Raw genomic sequence first — 14076 nt, 5'->3', positions numbered from 1 at the left:
ACACACTTTAAGGACTCACTCTCTAGGCAGTCAGGTAGTGAATAGCATGATAAGGTAGGCACATTGCTAACATGCATTTTAAAATGATTGCATTATTAAGGCACACAGCTGCTTCACTTTATGCCAAGACAATACTTTGTAAGCAAAAGCATTTGGATTCTGGCTGATTGCTGTTACTAAATTTCTAAAGCATAGGTAAGGGTATGCATGATTTAAAATTTGACTTTCATGTTAAGTCCTCATAATCTTTGAGATATCAAAGAAAGAACTGAGATATATTTGTCTTTGCAGTTTTGTATACACTATAAATGTGTAAACGAGTGATAGAGTAACAAGAGATGTAGGCATCTTGACAAAATACTCAATCACAGCAAAATAATCCACATTTTACTTGGCTATGCCACAAACTAGCTTAATGGACTTGGATGAGACATCCGAACTCTCTGACTCTCCTATGTGACAAATGAATGGACTATTCTCTGTATTTTGAAGGGGAAAAAAATAAACTAAATTAATGGGACTGAACTAGATGGCTCTCTAGTTTCTCTGGGCTCAAACATTATGAAAGCTACTAAAAAGTGTCTTTTAGAAATTTTCTGTACCCTTCATCCCAAGTTTTGAAATGAAATCCCACTGTCAAATCATTTCCAGACATCTGGAAAACCGAATCCATTCCCAGTGTAAAATACCAAGGCAGTTAACAATTAAGCTGTTATTAGTGAATCATGTGTTCTAAACGGTCACTTGCTAGGCCCTATTATTTTAGTGTCACAACCATGACCTGTAAATAATACAGGCATTTGAGAAACTCATTGACTTGCAGAACCCTGAGGTACAGTTTATCATATCAGACAAATCCACCAGAGAAATCCCGGTAGGAACACATGTGTTCCTAAGCATATGAAGCCTCACCAGAGTAAGAAATATCTGAAAGGGTAAGTCACCTCATCCTTCAAAATACTCCCTAGTGAAAAACTCCATAAATGGCATACTGAAATGAAAATGGCCCTTCACACTTATGACCTAAGATTGATTACAGTAGACTTGATTACAGTAGACTTAGCTAGGTCTACATATAAAACGCACGCACGTGCCATATTTGCATGTATCTGTGTGTGTGACCTCACTGGCACAGCCAAAGTGGTCACTGTAAGTAAAAAGCACATTTTCAAAAGAATCATTACAAAAAGCCGAAAGAGGAAACAAAGAACAGGGAAGCCCATAAAGCAAGTCAAGCCAGTATCAAACTAGAAATTATGCAAATCGGAAAACATTTTGAGTAATAACCTTGCCTAAGGCTCCAAAATCACTCAAAAGATGCTTTAAAAGTAAAATAAAATAGTGAAACTAAGAGACAGAAGGATCCATGGGGGAAAAGATAAGCTTGGGTTATAGGAAAAAAAGAAGCATTCTCCCATGCTATGCATCTTAATGAAGGGTAGACGACAGAAACAAACAAAAAAACCGTAAAATATTATCCTGTACTTATGCTATGTAGTTCAAGTTGCTGCCACTCAAGACAAACGTACAGAGACTGAAGATTCGTCAGAACATTCCTTTTCATCATCCATTCCTTCTTCAATCCGGTGACTGAAGAAGGGAGGCAGCCCCCAAACGGAAACAAAAGGAGCAAGGCAGAAGGGCAGGGCTCTGGTGGGGAAAAAATGAAGACCTGGAGGGAACAGAGCTGATCTGTGTCACATTCTGAATGACTCGGAGTAAAGACGGATTTGCTTATCAAGTCTTTTAGAAGCTACTTCTCAATCTGATTTTTGCTACCTTAGGAAGGGGAGTTAATATATCACACGGTGAGTCTGGCAGAGAATATTTAAGGATTTGAAGTGGGCTTGGATAACTTCATGAATGGCTGAGAAAAGCTGAGATTAGCTCCTATCCTTTACAGTTGATGGCAGAGAGAGCTGAGCCCTCACAGCCTCCGCTGGCCACAGAGGTTTGAAATGCTAGGGTGGTGTGGGCCCCAAATCGGGTAAGCTCTATTTTTTCATGTTAGATGAAATATATCAAGGTATTATCTATTAAATGTACTTCCAAAGGATTCGAAAAGTCTACAGGTTGTATATTCCAGTCACATTATTTCTCCATGAGAAAATTCTGCCCAGCGATCGTCCTTATCCGATACCTACATGCAAACATCCGCATATGCTCTTCAACAAGGCCCTGACAAATTTTTTTGGTATGTGGTGACCAGAGATTTAGCAGAGTTGTTGTGAGTGTGTCCTTCAGATTTTTGAGAGTAGAGATAGTTTCAATAGAGAGCAAAATCATAGAACCACTTGCTGCTTCCAGGTAAATGCCATCAGATGTTGAGATTAAACCTAGAGAGCAAGCCTGAGGTAAGAAAACCCTACGACAACAGATACACAAGTTTGGCTCCTGTGAGTTTGAGTTACCTAATACAAAACAAACTAGGATGGAGAAAAGAACACAAGGGATTCGCTGACAGCCCAACCAGAAAAAGAATTTAGGTTTGACTTAGGAGACAGGGTTTTGCTAAAGTGCAATCAATTCCATCTCTGAATGAAATCGCAACCGGCAGTATTTCTTTAATACAGTTGTAGTTGCTTATTAAAAATTAGTTGGCTCCCGAGTTTGATAGAAGTTACTACCTCATTTTCATTGTTGGACCTAAGCTTTCTAGTGGTTATGACTGCTGAAAGAAGACCCGCTCTTCACATGGCTTCTGTTTATTTGACTTCCGCGAACCTGATCTAGACGCGGAGACCGGTGATGGCGCTTTCTGGGAGACAACAGAGCGAGCTCCGGGGTTAAGGAAAAGCAAAACCATTCCGTTCATTAAAGCTAACTGACTACATTCTCCTCACACACTACAGTTATTACTTAACCAAAAGTCTATTTCCCAGCCCGTCTATTGGCCATATGGCGAACGGCCTCTCAGCATCGCAGAGACGCTCCGCGAAAGCAGGCACGTGCTCCAGGGGAATGGCGCATCCGCACGGCAGGGACCGCAGAGCAGCCTCCACGGCCTCAGCTACTTTTTAGAGCAGCACTTGTTAGCCAACAATAACCAATCCCATCTCTTCCACAAATCAAAGCTGACCGATTGACCTTTATATTTAGAAAAGGTCACCGAGGAGGTGGGCAAACCTTACTTCCGGTAGCGGGCCGGCCGGTTTGGTGAGGATTCCTCCCACATACACAACGTTAGGCAGGGTGGGTCTCGGGAACTCCAGAGCCACGTCTGTGCACAGCATCCACAGACTGGACCCATGGACCAAGTCGTACATGGACTTCTCCGGCAGCAGGTTGTACTTCTGCATTATCCTTTCGTACTTGGGAAGAACCAGAAAGCTGACCCCCAATCTGGAAATGAGGTAAACGCCGGTATTTTTCATTCTTTGCAGCAAGTTCATGCGGTCTGTGAGGAGTGAGTTAAACTCTGGGACGTAAGCTAACGGGGCGGGAGCACCCACTTCCGCGGGATACCAAAGGCCCGTTGAAAATACAGCATATTTAACCCCTAAAAGATGAGCTATCACAAATCCACACATGTCATTAGGGTCCACCAGCAGCAGGTCAAACTTCTCCTTCTTCAGACCCTGAATCAGGGCCCGGTTGCCAACCATCATGTCACAGTTCTTGGTATAGTGATCCAGTATGTCGAACAGTTCGATTGCTGTCAATCTCCCAGAGAAAATATTCCGCATTTTGGACTGCAGGAACGCATCCGAGGTGGTACTGTTAAAAATCCCTGGGTAGCGCTGGAGGCTGTAACGATTAGATGGCGCGATGTCTCTGCCTTCGGAGAGAAGAAACACCGTGCGGTGGCCTCTCTCGTGCAAGGCGGAGGCTAGCGTCTTGAAAATGTACATATGGCTTTCAAACATAATTGGCGGCACGATGATGATTTTGGCAGCCTTTGCTATCCCAACAGCACTCCACAGGAGCATGAAATACGGAGTGTAAGACTTCATAGCTGAAATGACAACCAGAAAACTACTTAAAACAAAGTACAATCCCTATTTTCAAAACAATCACAGAGACTTTTTCCCAAGTACCTCATGATCCAATACTTTGTCTAAGGATCACTGTGTAAAAGTATCTAATACTGGTTCTAATTATCTATTTTTGAAAGATAATTCTTTTAAAGTATAGACTGACAGCAAAGCTGACAGAAACTGAAATATATTTAAAACGTATCCATTTCAGAGCACACGACTGCATCAACAATAGAGAACTAGATTTTTTTTGAGAACTAGATTTTTGAAAATCTGAAACTTCTGTAAGATTGAATGTCCAAAGATCTCTCCTCTTTGAATAATTGCTGTGAGATATCTGTGAAACATCTGTTTATCTTTTAATTGAACATCAACGTTAATCCCAGGAAGAAGAGCCAAGATTTTGTATTTCTGGGTGCATTAGCATGTATATCTCTTTTTAAATCATTTTATCACAGCGGTTACATACCTAATTACGACCAAAGCATACCAAAGAAAGATTATGTTTTAAAAAATAATCCTTTCAAGTAACGGTTCTATAGAAAAGACATTTTTCTACAGGAAAAATTATCTTTAATGTGAATTTCCCCTTTGCCTAAATACCCTTATGTAACCTGGCAGTCTCTATTTATATAATCTCTATCAATTTGCCTATCCACTTCAGGGCATTAAATGAGAAACTTTTAATAGGAAAATTCAAGAGAGTTAACTGGATCTCTGTAAATGCTTATGGAAGAAGTGATGATGAACGAGTATGTCCCAGACCACACTTCCTTGTGTTCTATCTGTAACTCAGGTGCAAAGGGCAAGTTAGACGACGGCTGCACACGTGACACCTATCACTTCTCCTACCCTTTCACGGTAGTAGATCACGTACAATAGTGTTGTCTTCTGTCATTTTTCAGAAATACGTGCCCAACCTGTGGGGGCTCTATAGTGTGCCAACTCCCCCTGCCCTACCCAGTAGAGTTTTTACTTAGATTCTAAGTTAGCCTCCAAGTAGAGAAAAGATCTAAACAATAGCTACCTATGCAAACTGGATCTTTTTACTTGAAGGAACAACTTAAATTAGATTTATATGCACATCACCAAATCAGTATCTATTTTTACTCATTATCACATGTTAACCATCCTGCTGGTACAAATTCCCACCATCTAAATGCAGTTTTAGCAACTATACCTTCTCAACATTCAAACACTGCAAGCAACCTAAAAAAACAAAAAAGAAATCAATAGCAGGCAAATGATCGATTCTTCCAATATCAAGATTAAACTACGAAATGCGTTATATATTTGCAGGAGCCTTTTCCCTCTCACTCCAGAGAAATTTTCGAAGTATTTCTAGATGAGTTGACACTATACCATTAAGAATAAACAGAAGTAATGCACATTATAAGCATATTATTATATGCTAAATGATGCTTGAATTAAATGAGGGCTTTAAAAAAATAAATTTGGAGAAAACACTATTTCTATAGCAATCAAGTAAGTTTATTCTATAATTACAAGGTCAATAATGAAAGAAATTAAATAGCCAATCTTGAAGGAAATTTTCCGGGCCTTTGCTCTACTGTAGTGTCTCTCTATTGTGCCTCTCTGGTGAGCTTTCCAATTCCAAGGAATTAAAAATTAGGGATTCTCAGTAGACACGTTCTTAATTCTAGGAATGAGATTTATGCAAACACAGTTATTGCAGCAGCTAGAGTTTGCTACTGTGATTTAATACTACCTGTCACTGTTTGCATGGCCAAGAAGACAGACCAGTTGATGGACCAATCACAGGAACTACTCCTCCCACTCTGTTTTGCATCTAGCTGAGCAGTGAAAACACAGTTCATTCAGCCACAGTCAAAACCATTGCTTTATCTACCATAAATAACTAAGACACAAAACCAAAAATAATAGTAGGAAACAAATCCTTTCACTGAGCTTTTTATTCTGTTCTTCCTTCTTTAATATTTTATTTCAGTAATTACTACAAAATAAAAAAAATCATAGAAAATGGATTTTTTTTAATGCACAACTGCTTTTGTTCGAGAATAGCATTGTTCAGTAGAGCTTTCTGCGAATATGAAAATGTCCTATATCCTCACTATCCAATATTAAGCAGCTGAAGTGTAGTTAGTGTGATTGAGGAACTGAATTTTAAATCATAACATGTGGATAAATTAATTTAGTACTAGTAGCTACAGAAGTAATATAAGGTTAGAAAAAGTGCATACATTCTGTATATACAGATTCCCAAAGTAACTATGCAAACGTACCAATAGCTGTGTGACAAAATATCTTCTAAAAACAATGTCTACTGGGTCTTCATGAAAAACGACTAATTACCAACAAAGAAGCATCATTTGTACAAGTGTGTTACTTTGTTGTTCAAATACAAAACTAAGTATGTAGGACCACAACAGCACTTTAATCTCATAAACCTCACTGTGGTGGATAACAGAGTGACTAACACAACTACCGACAAACGGTAAGATTCTTGCTAGCCCAGACTTATCAGAGTGTGTCTACTGATAAGCTGGAGTTCATTAACATTAAAAACTTCTGCTCTGAGAAAGATAATAAAAAGAGAATGAGAAGACAAGCCACAGACTGGGAGAAAATATTTGCGAAAGACACATCTGATAAAGGACTGTTTTCCAAAATACACAAAAAACTCTTAAAATTCAACAATAAGAAAGTAACCAGCCTGACTCTGGAAAGGTCCAAAGATCTTACTAGACAACTCATAAAGAAAATATACAGATGGCAAATGAGTATATGAGAAGATGCTCTACATCATGTGTCATCAGGGAAATGCAAATTAAAACCACAATGAGGGACCACTACACACCTGTCGGAATGGCCAAAATCCAGAACATTGACAATGCCAAATGCTGGAGGGAATACAGAGCAACAGGAACTCTCATTCACTGCTGGTGGGAATGTAAAATGGTACAGCCACTTTGGAAGACAGGTTGGCGGTTTCTTACAAAACTAAACATACTCTTAACATATGATCCAGCAATTGCGCTCCTTGGTATTTACCCACAACAGTTGAAACTTATGTGCACACAAAAACCTGTATACATGGATTTTTTAGCAGCTTTATTCATAATTGACAAAACTTGGAAGCAAACAAGATGTCCTCCAGAAGGTAAATGGATAGATAAACCGGAATGGAGAATTACTCAGTGCTAAAAAGAAGATGAACCATCAAATCATTAAAAGACAGGGAAAAAACTTAAATGCATATTACTAAGTGAAATGTATATTACTTATAATATGCATATAAAAGTGTAAATAACAAGGGATTTTAATTTAACATTTTCTATAAAGGACATGTATTACTATAATAAAAATAGTAAGTATTGTTTTTAAATAATACATGATGAAAGTATCTCATCTACAATAACAAAAAAGTACATAAAGGACCTTTAAAATGAACTAAAAAGTATATTTGTTTGCTATACTAAGTATGACAAGCCTTTCCCTAAAGACATATACATAGAAATAATACTAAGTGTATAGAAATATTCTATTATTTTAACGAAAGATGGTATTTGGAAAAAGTCAATCCTTTCCATATTATAAATAGACTGAATAAATTCCCCATGAAATCCCACTAGATAGTTTGTTTTGTTTTGTTTGGAATTTGATCAAACTGTACCCATGTTCACTTGTTAGAATATTCAAGAAGAGAGAATACACTTTTAAAAAAGAAACAGTAAATCACCTTGGGACAGCAAGGTAAATATTAAAGCATATTTTTAAAAATAATTAAAACACTATGGATTTAGCTTCAGAATCCTAGTTCAAATAAACGGATCAGAGTAGGTAGCCTGTAAGAATTCCGTGAATAAATATGAACATAACATGAGATGTAGGGAGCACAAGTAGATGAGAAAGGAATAACTTATTTGAAATGCAATGTTAAAAATTGGCTTTACTTGCATCGAAAACCGAGGACGTACTGTATGGTGACTAACATAATATAATAAAAAATCATTATTAAAAAAAAATTGGCTTTATATTTGAGAAAAAAATCACTGAATTTTTTACCTTAGACTTTCCCCAAAGCAAATCAGACAGAACAGTGTTAATTTTTTTTTTTTTTTTAACACAGCCAATAAAAGTGTTGAGCTTTAAATGATCTCTGGAAAGAGAAAAGAACAATCTGAGCATAAAGCAATGAAAGAAATCCTTATTACAGATACTATTAGATTTGACTACATAATCATAAAATATTTTTGGAATGTTTAAAATACCTGGGGCAGAGGTTTCCAAGATGACTGACTGAACCCAAATGTTTCTACTCCTTTCTTCCTAAAGCTTCTTTAGAAATGATAGGAAAGCATACAAAAAGGGAACACCTAACATCACTGAGAATTGGTATGGGGAAACGAGGTGTGGGCTGGCCTACAGTCATCAGCGTAATGGATTTTTGACAAATTTCTAGAAAACAAATGCTAAGAATAGCTTATTGAGGAATAAAAGTGACTAGAGGAAGTCATGACCCAAAACGCACAGAGGAGGATCCTGTCGCGGAGGTGGAAACCACTTCCAGAAAGGCTGAGAGCGTAAGTGGACAAGCCCGGGTCCGGAGTAGTGGATGGAGCAGGACCAAGGGAACGGCTCAGGAAAGAGGAGCCGGGCAGGTTTCCCCTCTCTCACATCTTCCCTTCACCCCCAAAGCTGAGGCAGTTTTGCACTTACTCCCCAAAGTCAAAATGCACATCAGTTCTCTAGATAAAGAGATAAGCTGCCTGCAGAGTGATTAGAACTGAGAACTCAGGGTAAGACCGTCCTAACGCTGGCATGAGGGAGGTGGCTCCTCCTTGACGCACCCTAGAGAAAGCACTGCTCGCTGGACATGCCGCATCCATGCACACAGTCTGAATCCAACCTCCCAGTTAGATGCAAGGAGCTTAAGTCTGCTGAATGACTGAACAAAACAAACTAGATTTTTCTTTCATAAAATTCGCAAGGGCATCATTTTTTTTTTTTTTTAAGATTTTATTCACTTATAGACAGCGAGAGAGGGAACACAAGCAGGGGGAGTGGGAGAGGAAGAAGCAGGCTCCTAGCGGAGAAGCCTGGTGTGGGACTGCATCTCAGAACGCGGGGATCACGCCCTGAGCCAAAGGCAGACGCTTAACGACTGAGCCACCCAGGCGCCCCGAGCAAGGGCATCATTTTTAATGGTAACGCAGTTTTAGGCAGGCGGAAAATATAAATTGGTGCAAATGTTTTGGAAAACAACTGGAACATCATTTGACATGTATGTAACTACTCTAAATCAGAAATACCAGCATGTACGTACAAAGATATTCCTGTATTCGCTTGTAACAGCAAACAGCCAGAAACCACTAGGAATCCAGCAAGAGGATTAATTGAATCATTACACATTTTACAATACAGTCTTATAGAACCATCAAAACTATGTTTTAAACATTTTTAACATGAGAAAATGCTCATAACATAAAAGAAACAAAATTATATATATATCACTTATATACATAAAATGATTATATCGACTCACAAAGTAAATAGCAAACTGTCATCAGTAGTAAATCCGGATTTTCAAATTGAGGGATTTTGTTTTCTCTTCCTACTTTTGTATTTCCAGGCTTTTGAAGTTTTCTACCAAAAATATATAATATTTATAACACACTCATTCCATTTCCATGCCCCTTTAGCCGGAGCTTTACTCCCACTCTTGGAGTCAAATGTCTTAAAATATCATGTCTACTGCAGGGCTCCACTTACTCCCCAGATGGTTACAGCCTGGCATTGTCTCCACCACCACTCAGCCCAAACATTCATTGTTAAGGGCACTAAGTACCTCATAATACTCACACAAATGCCCTTTCCCCCCAACACTTATCTAACTGGACTTCTCTCTAACCCTATACACTAATGCTCCCTTTTCTCCTCCAAATTCTTTCTCGGTTCTGAGATGCTACTGCTACTTGACTGTACTTCACTGTCACAGGATTGAGGAAAATCCAGAATTCGAAGGCTCGAAACAAATTTCATTTTGCATATCAGCCCATCCTTTCTTCTTTATATTAAAAATTATTTCTCCACTTGCATGCAGGACAAGAAACAATGTCAATTTTAATAAGAGTGCCCACCTCTCACCATAGGGAAGCCAGTCAACATGTTAAGTGTGAATTAGTTCAGCAAGGATATCAGAGTAGCACTTTACTTGACTGCTGTGTATCCAACACACTCATTTGCAAAAGTGATCCCTCTGAGGCCAAACCCTTAGAATACCAGAAAAAAAATAGATTAGCTATATTGTCCCTGCTCCTAAACCTCAATGGTTCACTTCAGCTGAAATTCGACAACAGAACACCCCAACAAGTATTGAGATTTTTTTAAAAGATTTTTTTATTTACTTTAGAGAGACAGAGAGAAAGAGAGAGGGCTGGGGGGAGGGGCAGAGGGAGAGGGAGAGGGAGAGAGAATCTTTATTTAAGTACCCTGTGCTTAGCATGGAGCCAGACGCAGAGACTGGAAGCTTAACCCACTTTGCCACCCAGGTGCCCTTATACTACTATGATTTTTTAAAGATTAAAAAAAAAAAAAAAAGACTTCATGAATCCCTTATTTTCCCCATTTTCTCAAACAGTAGTCTAGAATACCAGAGTATAACTCCTACCTTACTAGACCTCTAGCAACCTTATTTAAAATACTATTTCATCTACTTATTAAAAAAAAAGAAAAAAAAGTAGAGAATCACCACTAGCTACCACATGAAAGAATCATTTCTCTGGTTTTTGCTATTTGAGGTTAAATCATGAATAATGCTGAACTGCAAAGCATACCTGAGGATGAACGAGATAGGAAAAAAATGGCGAGCACCTAAACTATAACAATTAAACCAAGAAACAGGCTCTTAACTACAGAGAACACACTGATGGTTACTGGTTACTGGTGGAGGGGAGGTGGGTCAGTGGGGGAGAAGTGACCTAGGGGATGGGGATTAAGAAGTGCACTTGTAAATGAACACAGAGGGATGTGTGGAAGTGCTGAATCACTATACTGTGCACCTGAAACTTATATTACACTGTATGTTAACGAACTGGAATGGAATAAAAATTCAAAAAAGAAACAGACTATCATTTTAAACAAGAATTGATCAGTGTTTTTCCATTAGAGGAAAAACAAAATAAAGGCTAATGGGAAATCCAAAATCATGTCTGTATGCGGTGAATTCAGCTATTTAGAAAAATGAAGTGGATGATTTAGTCCTCAAAGCAGATTATGTAGTCTGGTCAACTAAACAGCTAGAATTCTCAGTACTTTTAAGTTTCCTTGGCATTGAGTATTATGAGGACTGCAATAAGATGAAAAAATATATCAATCATAACTACCACCAGAGGTCAACCTGGTACTACATGAAATACTGTTAGAATAATTTCATCTCTCTTCAAAGCAACTTTTATAAGTAAGCCTAGGAAAATACCATCCAGTAAAATGAAAAATAAACAAAAATCAAATCCATCAAAGTAAAGACTAATCAGGCATCATTACTAATGCTTTTAAATAAATGCCAACAGCATTTTTCACAGAACTAGAACAAATAATCCTAAAATTTGTACAGAACCACAAAAGGCCCAAATAACCAAAGCAATCTTGAGAAAGAAAAACAAAGCTGAAGGTATCACAATCCAGATTTCAAGATATACTACAAAGTCATAGTAATCAAAACGCTATGGTACTGGCACAAAAATAGACACATAGATCAACAGAACAGGATAGAGAGTCTGGAAATAAACCCACACCTACACGGTCAATTAACCTGTGACAAAGGAGGCAAGAACACACACAATGTGTTCTTGTGTGAAAAGGCAGTCTTTTCAGCAAGTGGTGTTAGGAAAACTTAACAGACATATGCAAAAGAATGAAACTGGACCACTATCTTACACCACCCACAAAAATAAACTCCAAATGAATTAAAGACCTAAATGTGAGACCTGAAACCATAAAACACCTAAAAGAAAATATGGACAGTAATCCCTTGGAAATTAGCCTTACCAGCATTTTTCTAGATATGTCTCCTCAGGCAAGGAAAACAAAAGCAAAAAATAAACTAGCGGAACTACACAAAAATGAAAAGCTTTTTCACAGCAAAGAAAACCATCAACAAAATAAAAAGGCAACCCAGGGAATGGGAGATGATATTTGCAAATGATATATCCTATAGGGGGTTAATATCCAAAATACGCAAAGAGCTGCTACAACTCAACACCAAAAAAAAAAACAAAACAAAACAAAAAAAAAAACCCAAAAAATCTGATTAAAAAATAGGCAAAGGATCTGAATAGACATTTTTCCAAAGAAGACATAAAGATGACCCACAGACCCACAAAAAGATGCTCGACATCACAATTCATCAAGGAAATGCAAATTAAAACCACATGGGATATCCCCTCACACCAGTCAGAAGGGCTAGTATCAAAAAGACAAGAGATAACAAGTGTTGGTGAGGATGTGGAGAAAAAGCAAACCTTGTGCACTGTTGATGGAAATGTAAATCAGGGCAAGGCCCTGTGGGTAAACAGTATAGAGAGTCCTCAGAAAATTAAAAATAGAAATAGCATGGGATCCAATAATTCCACTACTGTGTATTTATCCAGAGAAAATGAAAACACAAATTTGGAAAGATATCTGCACCCCTCTATTTACTGCAGCATTATTTACAAAAGCCAAGATATGGAAGCCACTGAAGTGTCCTTCAATAGGCGACTGGATGACGATGGGGTGTGTATGCAGTGTATTACTCAGCCATAGAAAGGAACAAGATCTTGCCATTTGCAGCAACATGGATGGACCTAGACGGCGTTATGCTAAGTGAAACAAGTCGGAGAAAGACAAACACCGTATAATTTCACTAATATAAGGAATCTAAAAAACAAAGCAAATGAACAAACAAAAAAACGGACTTTAAATCGAACAAGCTGGTGGTGGCCAAAGGAGATGTGGGGGGATGAAATAGATAAAAAGGTTCGAGAGGTACAAACTTCCAGTTATAAATAATTAAGTCATGGAGTTGAAATGTAGAACACAGGGCATACAGTCAATAATATTGTAATAACATTGCGAACACTGAGTAACGTGTAGAATTGTCCGATTACTATTATACACCTAAAACTAATATAACACTGAATGTTAATTTTACTTCAATTTTATTTTATTTTTTTTTTTAAAGATTTTATTTATTTATGTGACAGAGAGACAGCCAGTGAGAGAGGGAACACAGCAGGGGGAGTGGGAGAGGAAGAAGCAGGCTCCTAGCGGAGGAGCCTGATGTGGGGCTCGATCCCCGTACGCCAGGATCACGCCCTGAGCCGAAGGCAGACGCTTTAACGACTGCGCTACGCAGGCGCCCCAATTTTACTTCAATTTTAAAAAGAAAAAATCTAATTTCTGTATCCTCTAGCACAATTTAATCTTCAAAAGGTTGGAGAGTTTTAGTCAAAGTAGGTTAGGACTTTATTCCCTTTGCTAACCACGTAGTAAGTACTCGATAAATACTTACTGAATAAATTGACTGCAGTTGTGATTTTGAGCCAGGATATGTAGTTGCACCACAGGCACTGCCACTAACAGTCCCATCTTTTTCTTTAATCTTAAATGAATGAAATGCGATTTTATCAATTGCCTGACTTCTCAACAAAATTCTGAATCAAAAGCTTTTGCCTGAGGCGCCGAAGTTAGTGGCACATCTCAACTACGGAGCAAATTTCTAGGGTAATGGGCATACTGCAGATGGAGGAAGGAAGTAGCAAAGTACAGATTCCATTTCTGCTTTTCCTTAAGTCTAGGGATCTTTTGGCATCCTATTTATTAACTTCTTACACATTCAATATGTAATTAACCCCCCAAAATGACCATTATATTAAATAACAAAACAATGTGACAAGAAGCTGGAATTTGTCGGATGCCATTATAGGCATACGAGAATCAGCGGTGGCATGTACTTTTCGCCTCTTTTCTAGTAATGGAATCCTCTACTTTAGCTTGGCTCATGGCCAGAAAGACCGAAGCCATTTCCCAGCCTCTCTAGGAGCTCCTTTTAGCCCTTTAAGTAAGTTCTGGTGAA

General features: G+C 38.3%; 1 protein-coding gene across 1 annotated transcript in view; it reads right to left on the bottom strand.

The window, feature by feature from the left end:
* The window catches only part of UGT8 (UDP glycosyltransferase 8), an 80085-nt gene that overhangs the window by 50493 nt on the left and 15516 nt on the right, over nt 1-14076 (bottom strand). Inside the window, exon 2 of the mRNA XM_045799089.2 lies at nt 3132-3955. Within this exon, the coding sequence (XP_045655045.1) occupies nt 3132-3953 (822 nt within the window). The 5' untranslated portion in view covers nt 3954-3955. The remainder of the gene's footprint in view (nt 1-3131; nt 3956-14076) is intronic.

This window comes from Ursus americanus, chromosome 13, assembly GCF_024610735.1.
Source record: "Ursus americanus isolate L20-20 chromosome 13, mUrsAme1.1.p, whole genome shotgun sequence".
NCBI classification, from domain to species: domain Eukaryota; kingdom Metazoa; phylum Chordata; class Mammalia; order Carnivora; family Ursidae; genus Ursus; species Ursus americanus.
The sequence above is the reverse complement of the archived record's forward strand: the minus strand, read 5'-3'. Positions and strand labels throughout refer to the sequence as shown.